Source organism: Coffea arabica, chromosome 6e (assembly GCF_036785885.1).
Source record: "Coffea arabica cultivar ET-39 chromosome 6e, Coffea Arabica ET-39 HiFi, whole genome shotgun sequence".
Taxonomy (NCBI): domain Eukaryota; kingdom Viridiplantae; phylum Streptophyta; class Magnoliopsida; order Gentianales; family Rubiaceae; genus Coffea; species Coffea arabica.
The window spans coordinates 57,701,651-57,714,742 of NC_092321.1; the positions used below are offsets into that span (position 1 = coordinate 57,701,651).

General features: G+C 35.2%; 2 protein-coding genes and 1 non-coding gene across 3 annotated transcripts; 2 read left to right on the plus strand and 1 right to left on the minus strand.

Annotated features, from left to right (window-relative positions):
• Positions 1-6,741: 6,741 nt before the first annotated feature.
• LOC113743759 (small nucleolar RNA R71) lies at positions 6,742-6,848 on the minus strand. Its single transcript, XR_003461193.1, has one exon. It is a non-coding gene; the product is annotated as a small nucleolar RNA R71 (small nucleolar RNA).
• Positions 6,849-7,047: 199 nt separating this feature from the next.
• LOC113738745 (uncharacterized) lies at positions 7,048-8,769 on the plus strand. The gene is made up of 2 exons (XM_027266003.2): positions 7,048-8,485; positions 8,567-8,769. The coding sequence occupies exons 1-2, from the start codon at positions 7,048-7,050 to the stop codon at positions 8,767-8,769; spliced, it is 1,641 nt and encodes a 546-aa protein (XP_027121804.2).
• An 89-nt stretch (positions 8,770-8,858) lies between these two features.
• LOC140009961 (uncharacterized) lies at positions 8,859-11,622 on the plus strand. Its single transcript, XM_072056313.1, has 2 exons — positions 8,859-9,029; positions 10,412-11,622. The coding sequence occupies exon 2, from the start codon at positions 10,417-10,419 to the stop codon at positions 11,620-11,622; it is 1,206 nt and encodes a 401-aa protein (XP_071912414.1). The 5' UTR covers positions 8,859-9,029; positions 10,412-10,416.
• Positions 11,623-13,092: the final 1,470 nt, after the last annotated feature.

A 13,092-nucleotide genomic window follows, 5' to 3' on the forward strand; every position in this document is an offset into this window, starting at 1 on the left:
ATTATTTTCATAGTTCCTCACCTTTTGTTCACCATTCTATTTAGTTCCTCAACTTTCAAAAGTCTCTATTACATCGCTCAACTTACGTTTGGTTCTAAATTGTCCATCCAAACCAATCTAAGTATAGTAATTCTTAGTTAATCCCACGAGGTTTCATTTCATGTCTATTTTCCTCCCTTAAATTTAAAAATAAGGCATGTTAGCTCTTTTTGATAGTCTTGGTTAATTATTTAATAGTTGACTAATTTTACTACCAGAAAACAATAACATTATTCTTGTAACAATTTATATAAACCAAAAAAATTGAAAGATTATCTTTTAACAAATACCAATTTTGGTATCACCTTATGCTTACAAAATTTGGTAACTTTATTTATTATTCATTTGTTATTGCTATTAGCGTCATCACTGTTATTTGATTTATACTCTAATAAACTAAAAGAATATATATAAATTTTACTATAATCCAACATGAATATTTAAGCACCCAACAGCTGAAACTTTGGTAACTCTAAATGCATTAAGTGCTGCCTCAGTAATGCATACATACATACATATATGCACATATACATACCCATACATACACACATACATATACATATACAGGTATATAGCTCGCTTAATAATGCATGCATTCCTACAATTTAGGTCTTTTATCTTTTGAGAAATACTATTCATTATTTGATTCAAAGCCACAAGCAAATCGCTTTAAAAAGAAAATGAGATATTCATCACGCATTAGAGATGTGACTAATACTTGTACTTATTAGTTTAATTGTGGTTGCGTCTTCCATTATTTTCGAAGCTTCACGCAAAGCATTAAATAATAAAATAAGATAATGATGATGGTTGTACCTAATAGTAGTACATAGTTGAATAGGAATCATTGTATCTATCATAATTTTCAAGACGCAAAAGTAAGAAATTATCAGTTTTAAAGCCATCTCAAAGTTCAGACTCATAGTTTATATAACACATTATTGTTTATTTTGTGTATTAATTTTGTATGGTACATTTCCATATCCAACAAATATTTTCATTTCATTAAAGAACATTTTTCAATTAAAAATGCAGTACAAAAAAACCTTTCTTTTTTATTTTGCAAAAGTGATTCCTTTTTCTTTACACCTATGGTTTTCTAGGCCATTCAAGCATAACTTTTGCAAAAGTTCTTCCATTTATTCTGCTTTTCCAATTCCAATTTTTTTTCTTGAATCATTTATTTTCACAATTTTGAAGATGAGTTTTACTTCAATTTACAGAAAGACTGTTTCGACTCATTCTCAACCATCTAGCTCCGGGCCCTGCCGTAAATGGGCTTCAAAATCAGTGGTCAAAATCACCAATCTATCCCATGTCTGGCTGGATTCAGGACCACTCCATTTTCTATTGATAATTGCAGACACAATATAAGAATGAACGCAAACAGATGTAGCTACTAAAACAGATTCAGGACCACTCCATTTGTTATTTTGAGTTATCGTGTTATCTGGCTGTGAAATAAGGTTGACTGTACTCCGTTATTTGTTACTACTGAGTAACCGGGGATCCTCACCTAAAGTGTCGATTTTCGCGTCAAAAGGTAGTAATTTCTATGAGTACGTGGTCGTATAGCGAGAGGAGCTGAGTAACCGGGCTCCTTCATCTAGCAAATGTTGGAATTCGCGTCAAAAGGCTCCACTGGTTAGAAACTAAGTCTTTTGTGCTATTAAAAAAAAAAGAAAACAATTAGAAAACATGAAAAACAAAAAGTGAAGGTTGTATTAGTGTGTGATAAAAGTCAGCTTGCCGATTTATGCATTAAATGTTGAGATTTTGGTTAATAGTTGGATCATTTGCTGATAAATGTTATGCGCCATTCCTTTTTCTTAGATTAGTTAACCTGGAATTGAAGGAGTTTGTGATTTAGAACCTAATCGGGGTGATGTTTTTTGGATTTTGATCACTGATACTTGATATATATATTTTTTGGTATCTTGGCAATTTGATAGATGGAACAACGGCCATTATCAAATATTGGTGTTTGTTTGCTATTCTCATACTTGAGAACGAGCATGGTTTAGGTGTGGGGGGAATTGATAGGTTACAATTTTATCATTTATTTTATTATTAATTTTCCCTATTATCTGACCTGATGTGGATTAATTATTAGATTATATTCACTTTTGACAATTTACATTTATTTCAGGGAGTGGATATAAAATACCATAACAAGTGCCAATTTGACAATCATCAGGAAGGAGCTCAAGTAGAAAGCATCCAGGGGCATTTTTGGAACAGAAGGTGCGGCCCTTTTTGGTAATTGGCTGAAGACAGCAAGAAAAAAAAAACAAACCCAAAAGGCCGAAGTCTTCTTCGGGCAAGGGGAGCCGCCGCACAGGAGATAAGCTTTAGAGTAGCTAGGTATTAGATAGAAAAAAAAGCGCAGAGAATTAGCACTACTTTGATTGCTTAGCCTTTGACTTTTCTTTTTTGTTTAGCTCTTAGTAGTTTTCTTTTCATTCCTCGGATGTTAGGAGCAATTAGGAGATTCAATCATTCTCTGTAACTTTCGGTTTCCTTTCATTTGTTCAGAGTCAATGGCTGCGACTGATGCTTCACTTTTGTGTGGGGTTTTCGCATCAAAAATGAACTAATTTCTTCACTCTAGTCAAGGAACAACGGAGGCTTTGATTTGCTTAAAAATTGTGAGATCGATTTAATTTTATCTTTTTCTTTTATTTATTAGTATTCGCATATCCCTTGATTACAGTATTTATGATTATTTAATTAATTAATCGTTTTGGATCCGGATAATTAGTTAACCTGATAATCTATTGTCAATTAGGGCATTAAATCCGTAATTGTTTAATTGCCTTGAATTGGTGACAATTAGCATGATTAGGTTTGTGTCAGGGAGATAAGCGGACTAATCTGAAATAACCCTATTAATGTGTTATTTGGTTAAAATAGGGCTCCTCTAATAAGTAAGGCAATTGGGGAATTAAATCTTACGGACGTATCTGAAATTATTTCTCAATTAGAGTAGTGATTAACGGGCGTACCTTGATCACCGACGCAGTAAGGAAGAGTTGACTGCCCTCGCTTGTTTGGCAATTATAACATATTTATTAATAAATAATTGGAATTGCCTTTGTATCGATGATCAATTATGTGAACCATTGTTGAAGTTATTTCTTGGCTAGAACCTTAGTTATCATCCATTCGATTTTAGTGAATTGTTATTTAGTTTTTATTAGCTTCTTGGATTTTATTTGAACTTATTTGATTGTCACTTTCTACACAAAAATACCCTCTGGTTACTGTGGATTTGAAAAGAAATAGTTACACCCAATCCCTATGGATTCGACCCTGCTTACCACTATTGTAAAAATTAACTTTAGTTGAGCAGGTTTTTATTATTGCACAGGCTCGACAATCTGTCAGGAATGAGAGGGGAGGAGGAAGAGAGAAGGAGAAGAGGGGAGGAGGAAAGAGAGGGAGAAGGAAGAGGGAAGAAAAGGGAGGGGGAGGAGAAAGGAGGAGGGAGGAAGTGATGGTAGTAAGTGGTAATTGTAGATGGTAGTGTTAATTTTTAAAAAGTATTCTAAAAAATTTTTAATTTTGAAAAGTATCCTAACATATATTTCAAAAACCTCTTAAAAAACACCACAAAAAATTCTATAGTAAAAGTTTTTTATATACACTGCTATAATAAAATATTTTAAAAACACCCCAAAAATAGTTAATCCAAACGGTGTTATTAGCTGTTTAGAATTTGGATCAGTCATCACTTTTCTTTGGTCATTTACCTCCTATTATATGAGGATCTGGAGCAAGTATGGTTTAGGTTTTAGTTCAATTACACATTTGTTGTATATTTTATCTAATTTGGTATTTATTAATATTACTTTATTATATGCGTAAATTTTGTTCATTTACACCAACTTAATATGTGAGGACTCGCAAAAAAATTTACTTATTTAATCTCCTATTTCTAACTTATTTAATTATTTATTTGGCCTTTTACTCCGAATATTATTTTCTAAGCTCTTGAGACCTAATTACATGGAAATATAGTTTCATTATATTTTTAAAGTGACTTGTTTCAAAAATTAATTTCCGGAAGCTCGTTTAGTGAAAATAGTAAACACGTCTTTGGAAATTGATAAGAGTTTATTTTACGTATTTTTAAGTGCATTTTATTAGTTAATTTTGAGTTGATTATTTAGTTTTATAATTAAAATAAAGAGGTTTTTGGTAAAATTATATATTTTTGGTAAAAGTGGATAATATTGCATTTCTATTGATTTTAATAGTAAAAACTTCATTTTTATGCAGGAATAATGAATCAATCACCAAAGGAGGTCAATTGAGGTGAAAAATAGAGATTTGGTGATGAATTTAAGTGGCAACAAGAAGAATGAAGTGAAAAACGTTCAAGTGAGGAAATGCAATACAAGTCAGTTTTGACACTTTTCAGTATTTTGACCATATCTGGAGCTACACATATCGGATTGAGGTGATCTTTATACCATTTTAAAGCTAAGAAAGAGACCTACAATTCGTATGAAGACATCGAAATCCATTTCTGCCATCTTCATGGACAAAAAGCTGGAATACAGAAGCTGCACCCTGTGGTCGGAAGTTAAAACAGAGGTTTGAACAGGTGACAGTATTTCGATCATATCTCAGGCTACAAAGCTCCGATTTGGATGATTCTTGAAGCATTGAAAAGCTAACTCAAAGGGCTACAACTTTTGTGTTTTGCACAAAAGCTAGTTCGGCCTTTATGATAGAGAAAATCGCAGATGAAGTAAGGCCAAAGTGAATACGCGAGTACACAAAACGTGACTTGTAACCGCGTTTTGTGTAGGCGCGTTTTATAGCCGAAATTCTGCAATTTGACTCAGCCAATTCTCTTGTGTTCATACCACTTTCCAGCTATAAGATGCAAGGGAATTCGGTGCACATGCTTCAGAAGACAAAAGGGCAAGAAAAGTGGCTTATTTTCAAGTCAAAAATATTGGTTTTTGACTATGCTAACAAAGTGGAGATTTGGGAATCAAAGGATAGAATTTGACTTGGAAAAATGGAGCATTTGAGTGTTTTTTTATGCAGAGATATGGGGAGAGATCTGGGAACCATTCGTAGCTTAGTTTCTGACAGAAAAACATAGTCTCTCTAGCTAGGTACTTGCAAGGGACAATTGAGGTTTCATCTTGTAATCATCTAAGTTCAAGACAAGGAGATTTTTGGAAGGCTTCACCATATCTTGGCTAAGACTTTCTTTACTCTTTTTGTATTTGTAAATTTATGATGATTTGCATTAATGAAGTTATGAGTGTTTCATCATTCATGAGTAGCTAATTTCCTTTATCTAGGGAGTAGATGAAGCTTATGGCCAAATGATATGAAGTGATTGTGATTTATGCTTGTTATGTCTTGTATTAACTTATCTACTTGTGTATGTTGGATTACTTGTTGTTGCTTGATCACCAATGGCAGGTTTATAGTTGTTTTTACTCATTGAGAAATGGTAAAAATAATGGAATGACACAAGTAGAACTTGAGTTGTATATTCATGAGAATAGAAATACATTCAAGTGGATGAAATCTGCATTTCATGTGTAAATAAGAACATATTTAGTATTTACCAAGAGATTAGGAAAAACTAATCTGTTTTAACCCATTATCATCATGAGAATGTGATTTTGGTATTTCTGGAAATGAATTCTTGGTTAAACAAGAGCAGTAACAAGTGTTGAATTAATTCATTTTAGATCTTTTGAATCATAAGTGGAATCTACATCCCTAGATCTTAATATTTAGTGAATTCTATTCCTTTTGTGAAATTGCATTTATCTAGTTAAGAATTTTTGTAGTTGAATTACATTCTGAAATTTCTGCTCAAATTAATTGTAAGTCTAAATAATAGAGTAAATTAGTATCTAATAATTGTTTTAATTGCTCCTCGTGGGATCGACCCGATACACATCTTGTACTACAATTACGACCTGTATACTTGCAGTCCAACGGGTGTAAAATCGGAATTAAACTTGCATTGATAAAAAAAATCCCGTCAAGTTTTTGGCGCCGTTGCCGGGGAGCGGCAATATTAGAGCCTAATCATCTTTATTAATTTAGACAGCTTTATTTTATATTGTAATCAGTTTTTTTTTACCATTGAAGTTGCATAATATCCCTTATTTCTGTTTGTAGTGTATGCACCGGGAGTCTCGAGAAGTCGCACCTTTCGATTCAGAAATTGAGAGGACACTACGTAGACAAAGGAGGCATCCACCACAGCAAGAGGAACAAGAGATTTGGCAACCTATAGAGGAAATTTTGATAGAACTACCATTTGAAGAAGAAATGGCTGAAAATGAATCAAATAGGCGAGTTCTACGAGATTTTGCTCTACCAGGAACACAAGGATCTCAAACGAGCATAGCAAGGCCTACGGTAAATGCTAACAACTTTGAGATTAAACCATCACTTATCCAAATGGTTCAACAGTCTCAATTTGGAGGTAATGCAGCAGAAGATCCTAATACACACTTAGCTACATTCTTAGAAATATGTGATACAATTAAAATGAATGGAGTTAGTGATGATGCTATAAGGTTAAGATTGTTCCCATTTTCATTGAGAGATAAGGCCAAACTTTGGCTACACTCTCATGCTCCTAATACTTTCACTGGATGGGATGAACTATCAAGAGCATTTTTGAATAAGTATTTTCCACCTGGTAAGACTGCTAAGCTAAGAATGGATATCACTGGTTTTAGTCAAATGGAAGGAGAATCATTATATGAAGCATGGGAAAGGTTTAGAGATTTGTTACGGAAATGTCCACACCATGGACTACCCGAATGGCTGATTATACAAACCTTTTATAATGGTTTATCTTTCTCCACTAAAACTATTATTGATGCAGCCGCAGGTGGAGCTTTAATGGGTAAATCACCCCAAGAAGCTCAAAATTTGATAGAAGAAATGGCCGCAAATAACTACCAATGGGCCAATGAAAGAGGTAATACGAGACGTCACGCAGGTATGATCGAAATGGACACTCTCAATATGTTGAGTGCCCAAATGAATAACGTGATGAAGTTATTGAGTAGACAAGGTGGAGTTAGCCCAAGTTCATCTAATGCTCACGTAGCTTGTTGTTCTTTCTGTGGAGGTGAACATGATATTAATGAGTGTGTTGATTCTGAGCAGGTACAATTTGTCAATAATTACAACCGAAATGCTCCAAATAATCCCTACTCGAATACTTACAATCCGGGGTGGAGAAATCATCCAAACTTTGGATGGAAAGATCAAGGCAATCAACAAAGGCCAACCAATCCGCCGGGATTTCAACCAAGGCAACCACAGGCTGAAACTAAACCAAGTTGGGAGATCGCGGTGGAAAAACTTGCTAAGGTGACTTCGGACAGATTTGAACGAGTAGAAGGGAGACTGGATCAACTCACTACAATGTACAGGAATGTGGAGGTTCAAATTGGTCAAATTGCCAATGTGATTAACAATAGAAACCCTGGTGAATTACCAAGTAAAACCGAAGTGAATCCGAGAGAGCATGTCAATGCAATCATTCTTAGAAGCGGTAAAACGGTTGAGGGATTCGATTTTGAAAATTCAGGTGGTGAAAAAGACAAGAAGCAAGCAATTGAAGGGGAGCAAGAAAGTCAAAATGATCATGTTATCATTGATATTGATGCACTTCATCCCAAATTAAATTCTCATTTAAATTCTAATGTGATACCTTTTCCTCACAGGTTGAAGAAAGATGGACAGGATCGGGAGTTTGAAAAGTTCTTCAAAATGTTTAAACAATTGCACATTAACATTTCTTTCATTGATGCTATAACACAGATTCCCTCTTATGCACGTTTCTTGAAAGACATCATGTCAAAGAAGAGGAAAATTGTAGATAATGAGATGATAGCATTAACGGAAGAGTGTAGTGCATTGATTAAGAATAAACTCCCTCCTAAATTGAAAGATCCGGGAAGTTTTTCTATTCCTTGCACTATTGGTCAATTGCATTTTTCTAATGCTTTATGTGATTTAGGTGCAAGTGTGTCACTTATGCCATTATCGGTTGCCCGGAGATTGGGACTTCAAGAGCTAAAAGCTACCAATATTACATTGCAATTGGCGGATCGGTCAATCACACGTCCCACGGGTATTTTGGAAAATGTGCTCATAAAGGTAAGACAATCTATAATACCTGTGGATTTTGTTGTCTTAGATATTGAAGAAGATGTGAGAATGCCAATTATTCTAGGACGACCGTTTTTAGCCACTGCACGAACTATGATTGATGTAGAAAAAGGTAAGCTTATATTACGGGTTAATGGTGAGGAATTGGAATTCAATTTGGAAAATAAAGAAGGGAATATAGAGCCTACTGCTCTTGTTTCTAATATGCCATATGATGAAAAGGTCAACCAAGAAAGGACCGAAGAAGTTAAATTTATAAATGTCCTTGGTACTAACTTTCATGGTGTAGGAACAAAGGAGGAGAAGATAAGGATGGAAGTTGGCTTAATAAATTCTCCATTCCATGAAGAAAATGGTGAAAAGTTGAGCCAATTCAGAAAAGACAAGCAAAATCCACTCCAAGGTGAAGTTGAGCCTCTCTATGACAAGTCTAATATTCCTCCTTGGCATTTGAGGAAATTGGACTATGAAGATCAATGCATGGTTCACCACATGGTGGATTGGTTCGGGAGTTTCGACCCATGGGGAGAAAATCTCTCTCTAATGCTCTAAAGTGATTCAACTTTTTCAGTCGAGCCAACGACTATAAACAAAAGCGCTAATTGGGAGGCAACCCAATATTTAGGTTATATTTGTTAACTTGGTGTGATTTTGCGGTTTGAATCAATGTTTTAGCTAAATTGTTGTTTTTGTAATGTAGGGTTGGCAATTGAAGGCAAGGAAGACCAATTGAGTACAAAAAAGGCGAACTTTGATCAAACAACTCAACCCCTCGATTTGCGTTAAAGGTGTTTTTGATTCATTATAAAGGGGTAAAATGCATGTTTTTAATGTTTTACATTTGTTCCAGCCATTAAAATTGGCAAACAAATGATCTATGATGCATTTTGAGTCATTGGGGTACCTTTTGTAATTTTTCAAAAGTTGAAATTCTGCTAAAAATCGAAGCAGAAAACGCGTTTTCAAAGCAAACGCGACTACAAGTCGCGTTTCTAGGAATCGCGTTTTCAATTCTGCACCTGCAGAAAAGAAAACGCGACCCAAAGTCGCGTTTTAATGGAATTCGCGTTTTCAAGCCTGGATCAAGACTCAAAAACGCGACTTCAGAAACGCGACTCGAAGTCGCGTTTTCCATCACAGTCGCGTTTTCATTCCTGCAAGATTTGTGCAGGAAACGCGACTTCAAAAACGCGAGTTGAAGGCGCGTTTTTAGTCGCGTTTTCCGTATCTGAATATAGCCTTCAGAAACGCGATTTCAGCCTTTCTTCTTCACTTCTCCAATTTTTCCAGCCGCGTTTTTCCCTCTTCCTTCTACCCAACTCACAAATTTTCATTTATACTCCATAATCTTGCTAGAAATCATCACCCCAACACCTTTTGAGCTTCATACAACCTTTTTAACCGATTAAAATCCAAGAAAAACACCTAAAATCAGGTTTTTGAGGGATTGAAGGTTAGGGTTCTTAAACTCTAATTTCTTCAATTGGAGGTCAATTGGAGGTTGTTTCATAGGGCTTTTTGCATTTTTAGCATCACCAAACATCCTTCTACGTGATTGAGGTAAGTTTCTTCATCAAATCTTTTGATTTTAGAAGTTCATATTTTTTATCCTGAGCTATCTGACATCTTTTAATTTCAAAAATTTGATGAGATTCATGGCTATTTTTGATTTTATTCATGATTATTATGATTGTTTAAGCATGTTTAAATGTTTAAATGTAGCAATTTATTGGTTTTCAAGTACTTTAAAATTCACAATTGTTATATTTAAATGAAATTGGAAAAAGGAACTAGGATGTTTTTGTGCCATTGGTGATGTTAAATTATGGTTAAAAAGGGTTAGTTGATGATGTTTAAGCATGTGCATTGTGTATAGTGAGTAATTTGGTTGATTTGGTGAGTTAGTTAGTTTAATTTTTGCCTAAACATGAGTATAGCTAAAAGCATATTATTATTGTTAATTCTAAATAGTTATAATCATAATTGCTCCTATTTTCACTAATTGAATTATAATTGATACATATCTTGTGTAATTTGGTGATTTTGGGCAACTTTAGGCAGAAAATATGTCTTGTACGATCATTGAATGATTAGAACTTGAGCAATTGTATTTGAGGTTATTTGGATTAATGCTGAACTTTTGTTGCCAAAAAAATGAGTTGTAGTACATGTGAATAATTGAAATATTTTTTAGGTACTATGCCAAGAGGAAGAAGAGCGGTACTTTCATCCTCTAGTAGTGAGGAGAGGGAGGTTAATGAAGAGATGGAGGTGACTGAAGAGGAGAATTCACCTTCTCCTCCACCAATTAACCGTCGACCTGGTGAGGGCACCTCCCGTGGAGCGGGAAGATCGGTATTTGACAGTGCTAGGTTCAACACTCGCAGGAATCAGGAGTGGCATGAGGCGCGTGCTAATTTGGAGTTTTTGTTTGAGATGCACGTCAGTCCACCAGTTGAGATGATGTACAACATCTCAGAAGCTTTTGCTCAGCTAGGATGGGCTCCGATTCTCACCCTTCCAAACCATTACTACCCAGAGTTGGTGCGCGAGTTTTACGCCAACATTGAAAGTAAGGCGCGCCATAGTGGAGAAATAGTTGAGTCCTGGGTGCGTGGAAGACGAATCACCTTGTCACGGCAAGATTTGGCTGCTATTTTGGGGTGTATGGATGACGGACGTCCAGTAGACTTGAAGAAGGAGTTTGTTCCCCCGAATAGGAGGTGGGATCCATCATTGGCCATGGCTAGGTTTGGTCTCGAGTACCAACCTTTTCGCTCTACCAGAAAGGAGACTATATTGGCAAATGTATTCGAACCTCGTCATCGGCTTATCATTTACATGATGGCTCACAATGTCATCCCAAAGAAGACGGGGCACACGGAGGTTCGGAAGAGCGATATTTACTTCCTTGATTACATGTTCCACAACCGAACTTCCCCGTATGCTCGAATTTCATTGCCGAACATCATCATCAGCCACATTAGGTCTACGGCGAGGCGTAAGACAACTTCTTTCAAACTTTCATTTCCTCGTCTACTGACTTTAATCTTCCCCCGTTTTGAAGTTCCCTTGGAAGGCATGCGGCGGGAGTATGTTCCACCACGTGCTGAGATGACTATCACTACTCTTCGCCGCCTTGGTATTGGCACGGGAGACATTCCACGCCCTGTTCAGGAGCGGAGACAAAAGGCTAGACATGGTCGCGATGGAGCTGGACCATCTACTGCAGCACCACCTCCTCCTCCGCCACAGACCAACTGGCAGCGGCTTTTCGGTCGCTTGGACGACATCGACCATCATTTAGCCAGAATGGATACTCGCCTGGACCGAATTGAAGATCATTTAGGCACACGCCCACCTCCCATCGATAATGATGAAGATGACGATGAAGAGGATGATTGAGGCTGCCCTTTGGCTGGCTTTTCTTTTGTTTGCTTGTTATTTTTATCTTTTGTTTGAAAAATGTTAACTTACATTCCTTATTTTGAATATTGGAACTTGTGGCAGTAACTAGTAGATCGTTGACTGTGGATGGTTGAGCGGTCGATGACTCATGATTCAAGGCTTCACTGGACTGCAGTCATCTCACTTGGGGAGTCACTTGTTCCTTTCTTTTGTTTCTTTTCTTTTCTTTCCCTACACATTGAGGACAATGTGTATTCTAAGTGTGGGGGAAGAAATGTGTGGTACTTGTGATTTTAGTTGTGTTTGATATAATTCTTGTGCTTAAATGGTGTTTCTTGTGGTTGCTGGCAGGGAGATTTAGTCCACTTTTAAGGGGAGACTCTGTCAAAATTTTTCCAAAACCTTATACACATATATGTTATTAACTATAATAAATAAATAAAATGTTGTCACTTATCCTTTTGAAATAAATATATGCGGTTTTGATACTTCTTTTCTTATGAAATTTGGAAATGATTTTTATGTGATTATAATTTTTACATTTATAGGAAAGTATATCTAGTAAAGTGGAGAAAATTATGCCTACATTTTGTATATTTGATGAAAATTCTTCTTTTTATCTAATTTTATAAGATAAGAAATTAATATGGTTAATAAGTGTCATACTCTTCTCATGATTACTCTTAGAGGGAATTTTATTATATATATACATCAAAAAAAAAAAAAAAAAAAGGGTTATTCTACTCCAATGATTCTCGTACCGAGTAACCGGGGGTTGGCATCTACAAATGTCGACATTCGCGTAAAAAGGTACTTGAATTAAGAGTATGCAAAGCAACTTGAGTATGTGAAATGTTGAGTAACCGGGGATCTGCATCTAAAAATGTTGATCTTCGCGTCAAAAGGCATTTTTCACAACTTAAGTAATATTTAATCCTTAATATATATATATATATATATATATATAAAAGAGAAAAAAAAAAAAAGAAGAAGTAAATTAAATCCCTCTTTAAGAAAAATAAGAAGTTGATCATGAGATTAGTTAGCATCTTTATTGACTATAGGAGTTGCTTGCTTGCGAAATTGGATAAAAATAAGAAGTTGAGTTGAATTGGTAAAATTATGGTATACTTGGCTCTTCTTTGCTTGATATTATGAGTACTTGAACTTAATGGAAAGATCACATAAGGGTTATTTACCTTGATTCAAGGAAATGGAGTTGAAATACTACATATGTTTATTTTAAATTTTTGGATCATTGATGGTTGGAATTTTATATTGCTTGAGAACAAGCAATGATTCAAGTGTGGGGGTATTTGATAAGAGTTTATTTTACATATTTTTAAGTGCATTTTATTAGTTAATTTTGAGTTGATTATTTAGTTTTATAATTAAAATAAAGAGGTTTTTGGTAAAATTATATATTTTTGGTAAAAGTGGATAATATTGCATTTCTATTGATTTTAA

Bases quoted from the DNA above. Each gene is read 5' to 3' on its own strand.
- LOC113738745 (XM_027266003.2), top strand. From the start codon at position 7,048: ATGGACACTCTCAATATGTTGAGTGCCCAAATGAATAACGTGATGAAG. The intron at 8,486-8,566 runs GTACTAACTTTC...CATTCCATGAAG, and splicing joins TAAATTTATAAATGTCCTTG to AAAATGGTGAAAAGTTGAGC.
- LOC140009961 (XM_072056313.1), top strand. From the start codon at position 10,417: ATGCCAAGAGGAAGAAGAGCGGTACTTTCATCCTCTAGTAGTGAGGAG.